Here is a 20237-nt window from a genome sequence, read left to right as displayed (position 1 = left end):
AGTTTCATACTTGAGCTCTGAGCAGTCATACTGCTCTCTTACATACAGTGCAACTCCCCCACCTTTTCTGCCCTTCCTGTCCTTCCTGAACAGCTTATATCCATCCATGACAGTACTCCAGTCATGTGAGTTATCTCACCAAGTCTCTGTTATTCCAATCACATCATAATTCCTTGACTGTGCCAGGACTTCCAGTTCTCCCTGCTTGTTTCCCAAGCTTCGTGCATTTGTATACAGGCACTTGAGGTAACCTGCTGATCGCCCCTCTTTCTCAGTATGAGGCAGGAGCCCTCCCCTCTCACACGCTCCTGCTCGTGCCTCCTCCCGGTATCCCACTTCCCCACTTACCTCAGGGCTTTGGTCTCCTTCCCCCTGTGAACCTAGTTTAAAGCCCTCCTCACTAGGTTAGCCAGCCTGCTTGCGAAGATGCTCTTCCCTCTCTTCGTTAGGTGGAGCCCGTCTCTGCCTAACACTCCTTCTTGGAACACCATGCCATGGTCAAAGAATCCAAAGCCTTCTCTCCGACACCACCTGCGTAGCCATTCGCTGACTTCCACGATTCTACGGTCTCTACCCAGGCCTTTTCCTCCTACTCGTACATAGTAGGAGAAGAAACACTGTAAAGGACAAATATACTGTTAAATAATTTGATACACTGAGTGCAATGTTTACAGTAACCTTTTCTTTATTTTGCCAGAATATGATGTATAGTATGGTACTCACACACTCACACACACACACAAAAGCATAGAGTAGAGGTATGGCAAAGCTGCTACTGAAACACGTCCCTAGTGGCTATATGTGGTATTGCAACAGCTGTGCCTCAGTTTGTCCCGTGCCTTCTATGGCTGATTTCAGCCATTGGTGTGTTCTGGCCTTCCTGCTAAGCCAGGTAACAGAATCCAACCCTTCTCAGGGCCTCAGAGTACTTCATTTAACGTCCACCAGAATGCAGCAAAACAACTGAGTCTTCAGCCCAGCTGGGCTCGACTGGTCGCCTTCTTTTCAAACCATTCCAACACCAGCCCCAGGTCCTGGATTTGACTGTTACCACTGAAGGTGGTCAGGTCGCACTCTCCCTCCACCCACGGTTTCAGGCAAGCTGCAGTCCCTGATCAGCCCCTATTTCCAGTCAGACTTCCAGCTCAGGGCTCAGCCACCCAGGCTTCTCTCAGCCCTCAAGAGAAAGCTCTCAGCTACCATTCCTCCCTGGCCCCTCCTCTGGCATACCTTTTTTCTTCCTTTATGAAGACTCAGCAACCCTAGCTGTGTTTGACCTCCAATTAGGCCAGATCCCCCTTCAGGCAGGGATGCTGGAACAATTTGCATAGTGGGGATGCTGAGAACCATTGAGCCAAACTGTAATCTCTGTATATGATGGAAACCACTTCAAGCTAGGGGGTGCCTTCAGGTGCAGCCTGGTAAGTTAATTGGCCTCTCAGGCCACTTTAACCCTTTTGTCACCTGTATAGCAGTAATTTGAGGTGAGTGAAGGCTTGTCTATATGAACACTTAGTTTGTGGCAAAATGCAGTGGGAGGGGGAAATCTACCCCACAATGGCATGCTGTGCATCAGGGGTCTATGTGGACCCTGTTGCCATGTGCTAAAAGTACCCTAGTGCACTTTAGCCTACTCCCATTTCAAAGAAGTGTAGTGCCCAGCCACAGGGTCGTTACAGACACTTAGTGCATGGCAGGCTAGTGTGGGGTAGATTTACACTCTAGCTTGCCACAAAGTGTTCGAAAAGACAAGCCCTGATTCAACAACCCTAATCCAAGATTATGTTAATCATCTGATTTAGACACATCTGGAAATAGCCCTATGATGAATATTCAATTTTATAATCCAGGTTCTCTTTACAAGGGAAATAAATCTGTGTTTGCATAGTGTTGTCTATGCTATAGATTAGCCTATAAAGGTATCTCAGCTCTGGTTAGACAACATGCCATTCCCAGAGCCTGAACAAACTGCATCATTACTAGTGTATGATGCTCAGTGCTGGTGAAAGTCATCAGATGATCATCACTGATGTTTTCCCTCTGAACTTTCCAGCAATGACTCAGCATGAATATGGCGATGAAACCTACGTTGTCAGCATGGTGCCCTCACCAGTGGTCCCAGTCTGTGCTATATTCCCAGAGGAGGGATCGGTGTGCACCAGCTTCACAATCTCCTGCAGTACTGCCTGCTCAGAGGACTCCTGCCCCCCTGCACACAGCAGTCTGCTCACGTACTGCTTCTACCTGAAATCAGGTAAATTCTGGGGCTGGTTTGTTTGACTGGCAGCTTCCCTGTGTGTGCACCCAGCCTTGTACTTCCACCACTAACGAGCAAAGGCTTAACCCACTTCCACTGCTGGCCAGATAATAACTGGACAGATTCTCATACCCTCAACTCAGACAGAGTAGCCCCTTGTTCTGCACATAGGGTTGTTCACTTTAAACTTGTGGAGTAAGATGCAGCCCTTGCTCAACCTGGCCCTATGACAGCAGAAAGAAAAAACATGTACAAACAGGGCATATATGCATAAGAGGGCCATGAACTTTACAATAGTTTCCCTTTAGAAACTGCAGGAGATTTTTAAAGAATCCCTTTAAGGACTGTGGAATCACCTTAGGCAAGGAATCTGAATTTAAGGGTCATTATCTATTTTTCCCCAGAGGAGCTATTTTAATTTAGCAAATCAAAGCAAAGCGACATGATTCCATAGTGATAACTATAGGCCCAATCCTGTGCGGTGCTGAGTGCCTCTTTGGAGGATGCTGAGCTGCTCAGTAGGGTTTGAAGTGTATGACGGGTAACACTGTCTTTCCTCTTTCAGGTTCCCTCCTGAACTGTGGCCCACATCCTGAACTCCTGTCAGTTTATCTTCCTCTTGGAGAAGAGGAAAATAACTTTGTTTTACACATTACAATTACTGTCAGCAATAAGTTTGGTGACACGGTTCAGACTGATGCTACTGTCAAGGTACATGGAAAAATCTTTTCCCTTCTAGCCTTCTGACTGCCAAAAGCTAAACCTGTGATTCTGAGGGTTGGGCCACCTTCCAGAGCTTCCTCTCCCCATTTTATACCCATTACTCTCCTGCGATCCACAGCCACCATCCTTCTGACCAAGGAGGACTAGACAAGCTTCCTTGTAGAATCCCATGTGCAGCCAGCAGTTTCTTCCATCACAGTTTGTTCAGGCCAGAATTTAGGGAGACAGTGAACAGCACAGGCTATGTTTAGTTAGTCTTGGAGTTAAAAAAACCAGAGAAATACTGGAACCTGTCTCCAGGGGGCCCAAAAATAAATCTTCATACTAATTAAAAGAATGTGCACCATTGCTTCATTAGTGTTATTCAATGGAGTTACTCATCACTACGCTGATTACAATGGCATCATACTGGAGTCAGACTGAAGTACTGCAGAGGTGAATTAGGCCCGCTCTCTCTCTTCTCTAACATGAAGGATACTACTACCTATCAGTATCTTTCTTCAGTCAGTCAGGTGGACCAAACCAGAGGCATCTCCAGAAGAGACTGTAACTGTTTTGTAAGTTAAGAGTTGGAAACTTTTGATCAAAACATTTTTTCAGATGAAAACAGAGATTTTTTTTAAGCAAATGCTTCTGCAAATGTTCTTTTCTTTTTCCTGGGTGGTTCTAAAGACGGTTGGAAAATTTCATTGGAAAAAAAAGATCCTTGGAAAAAGATGGAACAAACTCAGTTTCTTTATCAGCTCTCATTATGAACATTGTTAGGATGATAACGGAGGTTGTGAAAGGGTAATAATACCAGCAGGCAGCAGTAACAATGCTCTGAGCATGTCTAATTGCATCATCAGGTTCGACGTGAAGATATGAACACTGGGAACCAGACCCTGCAGGCCACTCTGGCTGAGAAAGCTAATGCTATCCTAAAAGAAGGAAACAACAGCATGTCCCTGTTCCAGCTGTATAAGTCAGTGTCTTCAGTCCTTAATCAGGAGAGCCAGGGAGACACCTTTAATACATCTCTGCAGACTGACACCCGAAGGGAGGTCAGCCAGCTGGTTTATTTTCTTACACTACAATGATGCAGTTTCCATTTTCTGTAAAGACACTGGACCATTTCTTGAGTAGCACCAAGGGCTTACATACCTCCTTCCGAAGTCAATGGGAGTTGTAGGTTCTCAGTATCTCTCAGGATTTGGGCCAGCATTTGCCATAGGTTTCAGCTAACAAGAAGCAGCTGTTCATTTTTCACCACTGGCCCTTTTGAGTCATTGACTTTTCATCCCTTCCATGTCAACATTCTCCCTCTTGGCTATCCCAGCACCACCTCCCTGAGTGCTGCTCATGACATTGCACTTACCCAGAGACTGACTGCGGGCAGCCAATCCCTACTAAAGCTAGGGCACTAGCCCACCAGCAGCCAGTGGGGGATGCTCAAAAGGGGTGAAATCTCTTCCCTTCCCTACCCCAGGCCCCTTAGAAATAAGAGATTCCCTCTGTGATTCTCCAAACCCTCTCCCCCTGGGCTGAGGTAATAGAGTCCCAACATCTGCCTTGCTTCTGCAATCCCTAAGTAAACTGCACACGAAAAACATCATTCATGTTGAATGTAGTGGGGATCTCTCAAGGGTGAGAGTATGGCTGGAGCAGGGCACTGGGAGTCAGGACTCCTGCATCCTATTCCCAGCTTGGCCACTATTTGTGTGGTCTTGGGCAGCAAAGCACAACCACACTGGACCTGTTTGCCTGTGTGTATTACACACCTCGCAGCAGTGGGATAAGGCTCCATTCAGGTGTGGTATGAGGCTCAATTAAATGTTTCCACTGCCTTGAGCTCCTCAGGGGGGAAAGAGGCTAGAGAAGTACAACATATCCTGAATTCATCAGCTATGATTCGTTGTTCTTCTGAACCAATTGTCTGCAATTCTGCTTTCAGTGGAGGTGGTATTTGTACACTAAGGCCTATACATTCATCCCAACGGGTAGGAATTCACACAAGTTGCTTTCATTACTGTTAATGGATGTTATATGTGTAAATCCCCTGTGTCTCAGAGTGACAAAATATCCCTGTGATTATACAGTCAATAGCTACAGAAAGTGGCAATTTGTAAGTAGAGCTAATACTAGCTTGAATTATCCATCCTGGGGAGCTTGTTTCTGCCATTAGATCTATAGCAAACTAGACTGTCAATATTCAGCACTATTTACATTTACAGTCTTAATTAACATCTTTGTTCCTGTCTCTAATTATCTCCTTTCATCCCAAGCTGAGAGAGCTGATGCTGACAACTCTGTCTGCTGTTAATGTAACATCAATACAAACTGCTCTTACGATGTCAGAGGTACTGAAAGAAACCACTTACAGGAGTGAAGAGCTCTCTTCCTCAGCACAGGTAAGCAGAGCTTTGATACACATCTTCACCCACTGAACCACACCTCCTGGCCCCTGGCCCTGGGAGAGCATCACTACTTGCAGTAGCCTGTTCTTTATTTAATGTTTCAGAGACCAGGGATCATATCAGGAGACAGTATTGTCTAGAGTGGGAGACAGGGAATCAGGACTCATGGGTTCTATTCCTGCTCTGCCACTACCTCACCAACAGTGAATGGCCATTTGGGTTAAACTTAGTGACAAAGCTATAAAATAGGTATAATAATACTTAGCTGTTTCACAGGTGGGGTAATTCATTCATGCCTATAAGACACTTTGAGATCTTAGGATGAAAGGTATTGCTATAAATGTGCAAAGCTGAGTTATTCCAAAATCCATTTGACTTCATGCTTGTAACTTCCTGGCATTTGCCTCACTGTCATGTACATGCTCTCACTGAACTACATGTTACAAGCAACTTTCCACAAGAGGAGTTTCACAGCAGCAGTACCTGGGCATAGCTGTTCAGCTTTACCATAGGAATCCCTGAATGTTACTTGAACAACATTATATAGTCAAACAAATTTATTTGAGCATAAGCTTTCGTGACCTACAGCTCACTTCATCGGATGCATGCTGTAGCTGTAACTCACGAAATCTTATGCTCAAATAAATGTGTTAGTCTCTAAGGTGCCACAAGTACTCCCTTTCTTTTTGCGAATACAGACTAACATGGCTGCTACTCTGAAACCTGTCATTATATAGTCAGTGGATGGTGCTATTTGTTTCAATTTTCATCCCAGTGTTTTTTGTGCTGTGCTGTTAGGGAAGTGAGTCAATGGGGAAGGGACAGAATAATTCTTTTTTGCAGGCTGTGTTTTCCCAGCACACAATTTATTCACAGCACATTAGCAATAAAAAAGCAGTTTCTCCTGATTTCTGAGATTGTTTCAAATGCAGCCAGCAAATGATGATGGAATATTTCAGCAGTGGCCAGGAACCATAGTCAAGACAATGTAGTTCAGTCAGATTCATGAGCAGAAGCTTAAGATTGAAGTTGCTGGGGTAGCAGATCTGAGGGACAGGCAGCAGCTGCACTGTGTAGTAAAATTTGCACAGCCCCTTGACCACTCTGGGCCAGGCTCCTGCCCGGGTAATTATTACCTTGGTTTCATGATCACAAAATACTCAGTGTCTATACTTAGGCATAAATGGGAATGCACAACACCCTTCTATCTTCAGCATGGAGCACAGGGCATGGAGAGAGGTAATATTTGTTGATAAACTGACAGTTTTCATGGAGAAAAAAATTGAAATACGTTAACTACATACACTTAACAATATAGTAGCATTTCTTGGGTACCGTGACAGGGACACTCATCTCTCGTGGGTGCCTCCTGTCACCTGGGTGGGATGCTGCAATCCCTTTTCTCCCGTGCTCTTGGCACCCCCTGTAGGTTGTTCACCTCACTGGGTGGGTCTTCAGTGGCTCAGCCCTCCAGCCAAGTCACAGTCCAACAGTGAATGGACCCCTTATGGTAGCAAAGAGTTCAACACACTGTCTGCCCTCACCAGTGTCTTCAACCCTGTCTCAGGGCCCCTTTAAATCCTGCCTTGCACTTGGGCTTCCCAGCACAGCCTTGTCCCCTTCTTGGGTCTTAGGCCACTTTGCTGGAGGGCCAGTGGAGGGGACCCAGGCCTGCCCATTCTTATGTGTGCTCACCCAGGGATCTTACTCAGAGCAGCCCTGTATGGCTTCCTTCAGTTTGCTGCTGCTGTTCCCTGGGCCTTTTCCCCTGTAGCCCGTTTCTCTTCACCCTGACCTCAGGGCTGAAGTTTTCAACTCTTCTTCCTCCTCGCTGAATGCAAGTACCACCAGAACCCATCTTGTGGCACTCACGTGTGCTCCTGTGACTAGACTCTGCCATTGGGCCAGGTTGTGATATGCTCTCTCACACTGAGCCATTACTTAGGTTGTAAACTGTGTGGGGCAGGGAACACCTGATTGTTCTGTGTTTGTACAGCACCTAGCACAGTGGGGGTCGATGTCCATGACCAGGGCTTAGGCATGATGGTAATACAAATACATAATGATGGCAATACAAATACATAATAACAGTAAAAATACTTTTCTCTGCAAACAGCCCCATTGGACTATTCATGTTGTTTGGCAGTGTTTCCCAAACTTGGGACGCCGTTTGTTCAGGGAAAGCCCCTGGTGGGTCGGGCCAGTTTGTTTACCTGCCGTGTCCGCAGGTTCAGCCGATCGTGGCTCCCACTTGCCGCGGTTCACTGTGCCCGGCCAATGGGGGCTGCGGGAAGCGGCAGCCAATATGTCCCTTGGCCCGCACCGCTTCCCGCAGCCCCCATTGGCTGGGCACAGCGAACCACGGCCACTGGGAGCTGCATCAGCCGAACCTCTGGACGCGGCAAGTAAACAAACTGGCCCGGCCTGCCAGGGGCTTTCCCTGAACAAGCGGCGTCCCTAGTTTGGGAAACACTGCTGTAAGGGACCATATAGCAAGAACAGTGGCTTATTTTAATGCGTATTATTTTTAATACACACACACAACCATTTTCCCATATCTCCTGTTCAGGTGGAAGCCAGTAACTCTCTCAAAGATGTCAGTGAGTTCTTACTCACTGTAAGCACAGAGGACAGTGAGGATTATCAGAAGCGAAAGGATGCAGCTGGCTACCTGTTCAACGCAGTGAGCAATGTGCTCACAGCTTCCATACAAAATGGGACGGAGGACGCTTCACCGTCAGAGGCTGGACAGGTTGTTTTCACGTGGTTCAGTTTCTAATGTACAGTGCGTGTGTGTCTGCCTGGCGTAGAAGATAAAAAAAGCCCTTCTGACTTGGACATGTTTGAAAGTGGCATTGCTTAGAGTGCACGGGGGAGCTACTCAGTGCAAAGGGGTTAGGCTGAACATCAAGGTAAATAGGATGGTGAGATCTGTTAGACTATGGAATAGTCCCTTAAGGGAAGTGATAGCAGCCTCTTAAAACATTACTTGAGATATATGAAAACAGACTGGCCAGAGTAGTATATTCCAGAATATACTGTAAGGAGTAATACTTCCCTTTGTGGATAAATTAGATCACCTACTGTAATAGGATTTTTCCATCTCTGATTCTATCCTTCCCTACTGAACCAAATCCTAGGAAGTTACATGTGCTCAGCACCTCTGAGGCTTTAGCTCCACTGATTTCATCAAGGGACTAAACTGAAATCAGTTACCTTACTTGAACCTTCTGAAAAGCTTCCACCTGATTTTCTATTCAGATTTATGTGGTACGGGTTTTTCATACTTCTACGTGAATTATTTCAAATGCCTTTGTATGCTTCTTATGGGGAACAAGCATTTTAATTCCATCACTGTGAGTAGGGTGTGATATTAATCTAACCTGAGAAGTGAGGATATGAATACTTTATAGGGACAGCACAGGGTATTCAGTATAGAACATTAATACATTAATGGGAGGCTGAAGATACTAATTTTGACAGAAGGGAGACAAAGTGATCTGATGACCAACTTAAGGGGTAGAGTTCGCTAGCGGCTAGAGCACAGGCTTAGCAGTCAAAAGATCTACATTCTAATCCCAGCTCTGACACTGGTCTACTGTGTGATCTCCAGACAATTTCACTTAAACTCTCTATGCTGCAGTTTTTCCATTTGTAAATTAGGGATGATAATACTCCCCAGGCCGGGGTAGTGTGAAGGGTAAGCAATTGGGCCCTGATTCAACAAAGTATATAAGCATGTGCATTAAGCACAGAATACTCCCTTTGAAGTCATGTACAAAAGGAACTATTCACATACTTTGGCATAAGTAACTTCTTCTGAATCACAGCCATAAAGTTTGTGGTGCTTTGAGATCTTTGGATAGAGTAGTACATTATAAGATTATAATTACTATTATAATATTTAATTTATTCACTGTATGCATTGCTCTCATGAGAATTATGGATATGGACTACACCAAGATACCCTTTGCATGCTTTCATAATAGACTGACCTTTAAAACATCTAATCTAATCTATCTATCATTTTGCACTATTCCATCACTTTGGTATCTGAGCACCTGATACTTCACTCTTTCATTCACAAACAGTACTTTTCCAATTTCTCCAATTTTCTCCAATTTTCCAATTAACACTAAGGCATGTTAATTATTTATTGGAGTCATTTTATTGTTTATAATAACTTTATCAGAGGTTACCAAGATTATTACCCAGTCTGCTGCCTTAAAAAGAAACACTGAAAATTGGAATTAGGGAAGTATGGTTATAAATTCAGACAGATCACAAATGGAAATTAATAAAAAGAATGCGTTCCCTGCTCTTTTCAAATAACAAGTGCATATCAGGAGACACCCTTGTCCTTTCCAGAGTTTGGTCTCACACCAGCTGTTGGACACAGTTGAAAACCTGCAAAGCACACTCCTGATTGGGAAGCTGCCAGATGATGAACCAATGGTACTGATCGCTCCCTCTGTTGCAATGTACATAAACAGGTAACAGTCAGCACATTTCAGTTATGGCCTGTGCGTCTACACACCTGACAATCTCCAATCGTTCTCAAGGAAAATATCTATCATTTTCTCATTAAATGGAGTCACCCAACCAAATATTATACAGGTGATAAGAAATCCATAGGTGCTGTGATGTTGTAACTGGTTATCCATTGTAAAAACAGTTTTAACTCCAACTAATTTCAGTAAGACTAGACTGAAAATTCTCATATATGATCTGTAGCCAGAGAACGATTCTCTGGGATTACATAGGTCAAGCATCACCCACTTAAATTTGTAGGTATGTGGAAAACACTTGTTGTAAAAGGCTAATTTTTCTTTCTTACTGATGCTGCTCTAGGTAAAAAATTGTCACAGGTTTGGGCAGAAGAAAATGTGAGTTCTCAGGTCATAAAATCATCCCCAAATCTGTTTACTTAGAGCATGATTTTCAACTATGCAGATCACACTTGACATTCAATTGCTCATCTAATTTGTGCAGATGCAACAATAGTGCATAGAAATCAAGTATTTGCTCATGTAAATGGATATTTAGATGCACTTCTCTCCCAATTCACAATATGAGTATAACTGCAAGCCCAAATTAAGTGCGCAATTGCAGGTGGACATTTTTAAAAAATCATGCCCTTTAATCATTCATTACCAGTGGCATGCAGAGCGTTACAGCAAGCAGAGACAAGACCTGAAGTATTTGCCACTGGAGTTAGAAATGGTTCTCCAGCACAGTTACACTCACTCAGCCAGGAAGCCTTTCTGGATGTAACATCAACTATGCTTAGCAACCCTGCACTGGGCTATTAATACTTCTCTGTCTTTGTCTCCATCTGTTCTTATTTTCTCTACTTGCATCTGACCCCAATTCTGGACAGGTTACAAACAGACAGTATGGACAGCACATCCATTAACATCTCCAATTCTAGCTCGGCCAGCTTTACTCTCCCCTCTGCCTCCTCTCTCAGTGTCTCAGGAGACAGTGATGAGACTGTGGATATAAGGGTAAGTGACTGTTACTCTGACTTGATGTATTCGATGAACACATTCATTCTCTTGTTCTGATGAGTTTGGAGCCTTTTCTCCTTTCACACTGATCACACTGGCACATGTGGTGTCCTGGTTCTTGGCCTTCCAATTATGTCAGCAAATTCACTTGGAATTTATCAGGCTTGAGTAGCCTTTTCCATTTTCTTATTGCATGGGATTTGGTGCAGGTAGTTGAAGGGACCTGGGAGCCGACTGGAAAGGCACCTCCCATCACAGCCCCTGCCTGATTCACTGCTCTCTCGGCTGCCCACAGCAATGGACTCAATTGATAACTCTAACCCATTCACCATTTGGTTGCATTCACTGTCATGAGGAGTCAGCTGATCACAGTGTCTATACCATTATTTAACCAGCAAGGCTGAAACACTGCTTTCCCCAAGCGGCATATGAGTCAGTTGGAGCTACTCAGATCTTATAGGGGACAATAGGGGCCCAGGTTTCCTGCCAGTTGGGTGTCTTCCATTGTCTGATCTAGGACACACGCTATTCCCTAGTACATTTTTGTGTTGTTATGATATTTTTATATTCCTCTTTCTAAGGGTCTCCCAGGCTGATTCAAAACAATCAGCCTGGTGAAATCCTATATACTGCTGCAGGCTAAGTGTCTCCTTCCAATTCCCCCTCTCTATTTCAGCTCTGTTACGTCATGACCCAAAACTTACTTACATCAGTGGAAACACTCCCATTATCTTCACAGGCTTTGGATGTCCCTCCTTTTTCCCCCTGCATCTCTGTACTCATGACTCTAACATACTCTGATATGCACCCCAGGCAGTAGATTTATATATGTTGTCAACTCCAGTAATTTCAGGAGAGGCACAGCAATTTGACTTTGATGGAATAACTCTGGATTAACACTGGTGTGACTGAATTTGGCCCCAAATATCTAAATCAATGGTTCTCAACCAGGGGTACACATACCCCTGGGGAAAAGCAGAGGTCTTCTAGGGTGTACATCAACTCATCTAGATATTTGGCTAGTTTTACAACAGGCTACATAAAAAGCACTAGCGAAGTCAGTACAAACTAAAATTTCATACAGAAAATGACTTGTTTATACTGCTCTATATACTATACACTGAAATGTAAGTACATTTATATTCAAATTGACATTTTAAAATTATATGGTAAAAATGAGAAAGTAAGCAATTTTTCAGTAATAGCGTGCTGTCACACATTTGTATTTTTATGTCTGATTTTGTGAGCAAGTAGATTTTAGGTGAGGTAAAACTTGTGGGAACGCAAGACAAATCAGACTCCTGAAAGGGGTACAATAGTCTGGAAAGGTTGAGAGCCACTGATCTAAATGACCCATGAAGAGGATTACATATGAATGGAAAGTGATTGCTGCATGCTAGAGATACATTAGAGATGGGTCTGAGCTGCAATATTGATATGCAGATCACAATCCAAACTTTCCCACAATGTAAGGTCTGGGATTGGTCCATTATTGAGATATGGGCCAGCTTCAAACTTGGATCTGGATCTGAACTTCCCTGAAGTCCAGGGTTGTTTGGCTCTTGGGTTTGGTTCTGACTTCATCTCCAATCTACATGGAAATCTAAAAATTGTGACTATAATAAAGTATCTTGTACAACTCAAATGCTGCTTGTCATTCATGTCTCCTTGTAGATGGTGAGCTTTTCAGTGAATCCCTTTTCTTTAAGTGACACCAGTTTTGAGATCAGTGGAACCGTGGGAGGCCTAAGTCTTACTAGTGTGGATGGATTGGTCATACCAGTTAATGACCTTACTGAAAACATTGAGGTAAATCCAATCCTCTCTTTCAGTGTGAACTGGAGTCTAATTAGATCCGTGGGTGGCACGTGCTCTATAAATGTCAGTTGTGTTATCATCATCATCATCTCTCCAAGTAGCAAGCTCAGTAGAGAAATGGTAATGTTGTGTTTACTGCCAACACACAAAGAGAGAGCATGGTGTATGCACATGCTAGGAAGGACTACATGTGGTTTGCAGGGTGAACACAATAAGCATCCCTTTCATGAGGTCTATGTGTGGGACCCTAAAGTGCATCTTACTTGTACAAGTGATTCAGCCTTTCCTTCTCCTTCATCATGTGGATGAACAAGGAGAAACATGAGAATCCTACTGGCTAAGGAAGATGGCTGCTGGCTATGGTCAGCCTGAAACACACTGTGATGTCTAAATAATAAAACCATCATAATCCTGCCTCGGGGTAGGGCAATGGACTTAATGACCTCTTAAGGCCCCTTCCAGCCCTACATTTCTTTGATTCTATCATCCCAATATTGCATGCCCATATTACTATTTCCTAGGCCTCCTAGCCCGTGTGTAAAATCATTAAACTAATGCCTAAATCATTCAACAATGCATTTACATATCAATTTGTGTTTCAGGATGACCATAATCTCAACTCTTTAGATTTAGCAGGTATCTGTATTGTTACTCATCTGGAAGACACAGTCTGGAATCGTTTTGATGAGTAGCATGCCATTCATTTCCTAAAAACTCACATATGGAACACTTGCAAATGTACTTCAAGCCTGCCCACATTCCTCTCTAACCCATGTATGCACTCAGCAAAAAGAGCTTTGAAATGAACCAATGTAGAGTTCATATGGACTTTTCAGAAGCTTGTTCTAAGTATCAAGCAAATTGCATTTGAGCAGGCATGCAATAGGGAAGTCTTATTTACGATAGCTGTCCACCAGGATGGATTTGCTTGGGAATGCTTTCCCCACAGTATGTTTTGAAAGAAGAAATTAAACGGTTTTTAGAAATAAATCCCATAAAATGTGCTTTGATCTTAGCATGTAGCCACATCGTGTTACTATGTAATAGGATCCAGGCACTGTCATACATTTTTAGGAATGAATTTCTGTGTTCAAATATAGATAATGCTGCCAAGACTTTCAGCACCTCAGGAAGACAGAAGCCTGTTGAATCTGGGCAATTTTAGTGCTCTCCAAGTCAATGTCACCTCAGAAAATACATCTCTAGTGATCCACCTGGAAACTGAACAGGATATTCCACTAATACTGTACTTGGGATATGGCTACCATCCAAATGAGACTAACTATGATATGAAAGCTCATCTGCCCCTTAAGAAAAACACTGGAGGTAAGATCATTTACCGAGGACATTTGATTCTGGGCACTCTAGGCTCATCTGCAAACTACATGAGCACCCTTAACTCACACTTTCCAATAGAAGCTTAGCACACTCAATATGAGCTCTTAGGCCCAGATCCACAGAGGTACTTAAGCTCCTAACTTCCACTGATTCAAATGGAAATTAGGATCCTAAACACCGTTGTGGATCTGGGCCTTAATTCTCACATATAGTGCTGTCATCCACATTTTTGACAGATAAGAACAAATATAAATTGTAGAGATGAGCTCAAGCTCAGAAGTTTGGATGTGTAAATGGCAATGAACCGCCTCAAAGACTGAAAGAGTTCCAATCTGTGTCCTGGTTCAGGCCATCTCTAGTAAACACTATGCACAAACAGAAGCAAAGAACAGGTGCTTTGAATAATTAACCTAATAAATTAACCAGAATAATAACCTATACTGACAGTTGTTCTGATAACTGTTCTGTTATTCTATTTAATTTATTTATTGGCATGTATACAATATATCTGTACATTGCTGAAACAAATGCTTTCTTACATAGCCTGCAACTAAATATTTCTGTTCAAGATAAGTCAAACACATGGGTTCTTAGCCCAGAAGAACTCATTTTCGGAGAAGGGACTTACTATCTCATGATGGAACAAGACATGGAAATGGATTCTACAACCAACCGTGATCTAACCATAGCTGTCACTTCCTTTGTATCACAGTGTGTGTTCTGGGATGAGCTACGGGGCAACTGGAATAGCTACGGGTGCCATGTAAGTAGAGAGAAGCAGAAGAATGTTGTCATGGATCTTTCCTCAATACATTTCAAAGCCAGCCTAGATAACAATAACATTTGTTAAAACGAGTGAACATGTTTCTTTGAACTCTTGATAGCACCATGAAACAAGACCAATTTGGGATGGGAGAAGGTCATGAAGCTCAGGTTAGTCCAATATAAAGGGGAACTTAGACACGTTTTCTCTAGGATGTGCTTCTAAGTGAGAAGTGGTTGAAGCATTTTGAATGGATTATGTTTAGTACTATAATACCCACTTCCGCTTAGGTCTTAGAATCACTGTCCTCTACTGGATTTTGTAGGATCTGCTTACATATAACAATGCTTCACACCTATCTCAGCTAGCTTTCCTGTTTCTTTAGCTTGGTAGGTAAGTAAGCTGTACACTTTGAAGCCAAAAGTTGAGAATGTTTTGAACATGATCATTCTTTGGCTTTCAGGTAGGTCCAAAAACAACCCCCAGCAGCACCCAGTGTCTCTGCAACCACCTGACCTTCTTTGGCAGCACCTTCTTTGTCACGCCCAACACCATTGATGTCAGCAAAACAGCGGAGCTTTTTGGCACATTTGTGGACAACCCCGTGGTAGTGACAACTGTGGGCTGTATCTTTCTTGTGTATGTGCTGGTGGCTATTTGGGCTAGAAGGAAAGACATTCAGGATGATGCCAAAGTAAGCATTGTGCTAATAGATAATGTGATAGGAAGTATTTCCCCTCTGTCTGGCCTGCTCTGCTGTGGTCACATTAATGCAGTCACTTAGGACAGAGCGAGCAGTCAGCTCCCTTTGGAGCTGATGCCACTAATTCTCCCTAAAGGGATTGTGATCCAGGAGTGATTAAAGAGCTAGCATTGGATTGTGTAATTTTTGTGTAATGTCTTTCTCTGTCATCTTCAGTGTGTTCCCGACAGTATACATGAAGAAGGAGGGAGTCTAAAGTTTTAGTGGTTTGTTTTCATTAAACTTTTACATCAAGAATATAACACAAGACTGAGTTTATCACTCAGGGTGTCCCCAAATGCTGTTCATTTCTATGTCTCTCTCTAGCCTACTTCTAGACATAGCCAAAAAATGGAGGGGAAGTCCTGTGGAAAATACTGACAAAAACAAAAGAGTTTTTGTCTAAATATTTCATGGAAAATTTTGGCTTTCTGCAGAAATTTGAATACTGAAAAATTTGGGGGTTTGGCCAGTATATCTCAGCTTTCAAACATTCAGCTTTTCAACAACAAAAATCAAAATTTCCCATGGAAAGTGGACTTTTTAAAAAAAAATTAATTACATCATAAACCTAGTTTTGTATCAAAAAACAATTTTGACGAAAAATTTTCTACCAGCCCTACCTATTCCCCTTGCCTCCACACTTCCTGCTAGGTATATTCAGTGTTCACAAGATGGCACCGTGTCACATTTCCCATCCAGGAGCCTGGAGAAAGCCCTGCTCCAGGCACTGTTACTATTTTACCATTCATAGGATTCTCCTGGTGGTGTTGTCTCTCTTTCCAGGTGAAGATCACAGTGTTGGAGGATAACGACCCCTTTGCGCAGTATCGTTATCTTGTGACAGTTTTTACAGGGCACCGTCGTGGGGCAGCCACAACCTCCAAGGTACTGATGGAATTACAGATCTGTAGGTATCTTCTGAATGTTTAATAGACCGTGAACATATAGAGCTCCAGCTTCAGAAACATTTGTCTCATCAGGAAATTGACCATGTCATATTTAAACCTAGCGTGTAAGGGAGCCAGCAGGCTACCAAAGAGAGCTTTGGCTCCTCCAAGGGAAAAAGCAAGTAATGAAGCGTTTTCTCTTCCCCTCCCTAGGCCTGGGAAGGGGACCTCTGGATCTGGCGGCAGAGGTAACAGCAGCAGTAGGCAGTGCCTGGCTCTGGAGGAGGAATGGGGAAGTCCAGAGGATTCACTGGGCACGATTAGATCTGCAGCCTCACTCACTCTGCTGCAAAACAGGCCGAATGAGTGAAGCTCTCCCTACATGCACAACGACGTAAGAGCAGTTGCTCTTATGCTACTCAGCAGCTGCGACAGCTTCCATTACACTCAGTTCACAGGATATGGCAAGGCTGTCGTGGCATCCTGCCAACTGTAGGCCAACGCCTGAGCTCCTGACTCAGTTTTCACTAAGTCCCTTTGGGGGGCAGCTTGGCTTCAGTTGGAATTTGCCAGAACAGAGGCTCAGTAAGGAGTTCAGGATTGGAACCCATGTCAATACAAAGTATCCACGTCCAAGCCATGAATGCAAACAAATGGTGCCTTGCTGTCAATTATCAATACACTCATCCGGTATGTCTTTCAGGTGACTCTCACGCTTTACGGCCTCGAAGGAGAGAGTGAACCCCACCACCTGACTGACCCTGACACACTAGTCTTTGAGCGTGGAGGAGTGGATGTTTTCCTGCTCTGTACCCTGTTTCCTCTTGGGGAACTGCAGCATATCCGACTGTGGCATGATAATTCAGGAGACAGTCCATCCTGGTAAGCAAGGGGAGAGGCTATGAGGAGACAGAAGATTATCCTTTCTGATAACACTTTGCCCTTCTGTTGCACTTGTCAAACATTCATGTATTTATCCTCTCCCCACCCTAGGAAGTTGGAATGAGTTATCTCCATTTTGCAGATGGAGAAGCTCAGTCACAGACAGGCAAAGGGTCAGAGTCTGACACCCAAACTCTCAGTGAATTGCACTTCCAGTGACCTGAATTCCATAGCGTCTTCCCCACATGAGTTAGTTCTTTATTTTTATGGCACAGGTATGTGAATCGCGTGCTGGTCCATGATCTGGCTCAGGATCAGAAATGGTATTTCCTCTGTAACTCTTGGCTGGCCATTGATGTTGGAGAGTGTGTCCTAGACAAAGTGTTCCCAGTTGCTACTGAGCAGGACATGAAGCAGTTCAGGTAACTTCTGCCTTGAGTTTGGTTATTGGCAGCAATCCATTTGAAAAAAGAAGGGATGCAAAGAGGGCCTAACCCAAAGCCCTTTAACGTCAATGAGGTCTCAGCCTTGACTTCAATGGACTTTGGACCAGAGCCAGAGTGAGGACTGCTTAGCTGCGTCTGACTGTTAAAGTGTGGTATTACTGCTCTGCAAACACTGAGGAGAGGGGAGAAAGACAGTTGGAAGTACCCAGTACAAACCCCAGCGCCAAATCCGCTTTACTATGTTTTTTCCCTGACAGACTAACAGAAATTGCTTTTGATGTATTTGGTCCTCACCCTACAATTACAGGGACAGGAGCTACCTTTTAGGCCTCTGCAAAAGGCATTGGTCTCGTGGATTTTGGGGGACTTGGCTATATCCAGTGCTAACACGACCATCTCACACAACCCAAACAATGAGAATCCTGTTGAGTGTCATCTCATTGTTATTTAAAATCTGTATTGTGGGAGCACTTAGAGGTGTCAGCCAGGGTGGGGACCCAAACTGATCTCTCTTTCCCCCTCTCCTTTCTAAGCACTTCCTTGCATCCCCCTCCTTCTTCCCAGTAACCTGTTTTTCATGAAGACTTCCAAGGGTTTCCAGGACGGGCATATCTGGTATTCGATTTTCAACCGCTCCCCACGAAGCACCTTCACGCGAGCTCAGAGAGTGTCGTGCTGCTTCTCCCTGCTGCTCTGCACCATGCTGACCAGTATCATGTTCTGGGGGGTGCCGAAGGACCCAGCTGAGCAGAAAATGGACTTAGGTAAGGCTGAGTGACTGCTCGGGCTGGGCAGGGGGGAAGGGGAGACACAGAGCCAGGAAGCAGTTTCATTGGGGGATCACTCAGCAACAAGGTTTTTCCAAAGGGGAGGGGCTCTAAGTCTGGCATTTTCACTTTGCTCTGGGACTATTTTTACCCTTCCTCTCTGCCTGACGATGGCAGGTAAGATCGAGTTCACATGGCAGGAGGTGATGATCGGCTTCGAGAGCTCCCTCCTCATGTTCCCCATCAACCTGCTCATCGTGCAGATCTTCAGGAACATCCGATCCCGGGTGACCAAGGAGCAGAAGGAGAAGAAACCAGGGAAAAGTGGCCGAGTGTCTCCAAATCTGCCCCCTCCCCCTCAGGCAATCCAGAGCATCACACTCACCCCTGAGGCTGTGATAAAGGCAAGTCCCTCTGCGCATGGACTGTTACAGGGAAATGGTTGAGAGTACTGATCTGCCCCAACGGTGTATAAAATACAGTGCACTGCCCCCTGCTGGTGGCTGTGTGCACCAGCATGAACTCACTGTTTACTATATGTGGCAAGTTTCAGAGTAACAGCCGTGTTAGTCTGTATTCGCGAAAAGAAAAGGAGTACTTGTGGCACCTTAGAGACTAACCAATTTATTTGAGCATAAGCTTTCGTGAGCTACAGCATCCGATGAAGTGAGCTGTAGCTCACGAAAGCTTATGCTCAAATAAATTGGTTAGTCTCTAAGGTGCCACCAGTACTCCTTTTCTTTATGTGTGGCAAGAAAGCACTATTTTGTCCTGTACCAGATGTGCTTCATAATTCCTTAAGTAATAAGCAAAACATTCACTGAGGGGGTGTCTCTTTGTTAGAGGTCCTCTTGACTCTGAAGGATGGGATTAAAGAATGAGGGGTACTTAGCTAGGATTACCATTGTCAGGGTCAAATTCTCCATGTAGGGGACTCTCGCTGATTTCATGTACCTCCCTAGGCAGATATGGAGCCTTATGGGTATGTACTGAGGGACTAATATCACTGTGTTGTGTGGTCACAGTCTAACATCAAAGAAATGGATAACATTTGTTCCCATGATACAACTAACAACATGAGACATATGTGTAGTCATGTTGCTTAATGCACAACTGAAAGGCACTCCACTCCTGTCATGATGAGCATGGTATAAGAACCTATATAGAATAGAATAGACTCCCCAGCCCTGGTGAATTGTGTGTATTTTCACATCCTGCAAGCTTATATTGTTGGACTTAAACCTGTCAGATCAGGGCTGTCCCATGGGACTGTCTAAGCCTGTGAGAGTCTAAGGCCTTATCCACACGGGGGCAGCACTGTAGCTACAGAATCAGTGCAAACCCCCATTGTAGATGTGGTACACCCACCAGTGAAGCTTACCATGGTTTTAAACTACATCAGTGCAAGTAACCAGAGCCACTAGGTGACTGCCATGCTGTTGCTGCATCTTCCAGGATATCAGGAGAATTGCCAATTCACTGTTTAAAACCCTGAAGACTCCGCTACCCTCCTCAGAAACAGACCCTGGAAAATCTACTGACATCAACACACTCTTGGCCTTGGTTGAGGATATCATCTGCCAGCAGAACAGAGCTGGGCAAGAGTTTTATGATGAGAGTAAAAAGAAGGATGATCCTATTATCATCACACTAGGGTCTGTAGATATACAAGGTAAATCGCAAGCTAAGAAAAGCCTCACAGAAA

General features: G+C 44.1%; 1 protein-coding gene across 1 annotated transcript in view; it reads left to right on the top strand.

Moving 5' to 3' along the window:
- The window catches only part of PKD1L3 (polycystin 1 like 3, transient receptor potential channel interacting), a 73580-nt gene that overhangs the window by 33431 nt on the left and 19912 nt on the right, over window positions 1-20237 (top strand). The window contains exons 14-30 of the mRNA XM_073308427.1: window positions 2054-2254; window positions 2823-2968; window positions 3829-4023; window positions 5245-5370; window positions 7946-8131; window positions 9745-9869; window positions 10757-10883; window positions 12561-12695; window positions 13805-14030; window positions 14612-14805; window positions 15269-15499; window positions 16334-16435; window positions 17141-17319; window positions 17595-17741; window positions 18330-18529; window positions 18710-18927; window positions 19988-20204. Coding sequence (XP_073164528.1) covers window positions 2054-2254; window positions 2823-2968; window positions 3829-4023; window positions 5245-5370; window positions 7946-8131; window positions 9745-9869; window positions 10757-10883; window positions 12561-12695; window positions 13805-14030; window positions 14612-14805; window positions 15269-15499; window positions 16334-16435; window positions 17141-17319; window positions 17595-17741; window positions 18330-18529; window positions 18710-18927; window positions 19988-20204 — 2955 coding nt within the window. The remainder of the gene's footprint in view (window positions 1-2053; window positions 2255-2822; window positions 2969-3828; window positions 4024-5244; window positions 5371-7945; window positions 8132-9744; window positions 9870-10756; window positions 10884-12560; window positions 12696-13804; window positions 14031-14611; window positions 14806-15268; window positions 15500-16333; window positions 16436-17140; window positions 17320-17594; window positions 17742-18329; window positions 18530-18709; window positions 18928-19987; window positions 20205-20237) is intronic.

This window comes from Lepidochelys kempii, chromosome 12 (genome assembly GCF_965140265.1).
Source record: "Lepidochelys kempii isolate rLepKem1 chromosome 12, rLepKem1.hap2, whole genome shotgun sequence".
In the NCBI taxonomy this organism is placed as follows: domain Eukaryota; kingdom Metazoa; phylum Chordata; order Testudines; family Cheloniidae; genus Lepidochelys; species Lepidochelys kempii.
This window is presented reverse-complemented; position numbering and strand designations above follow the sequence as displayed.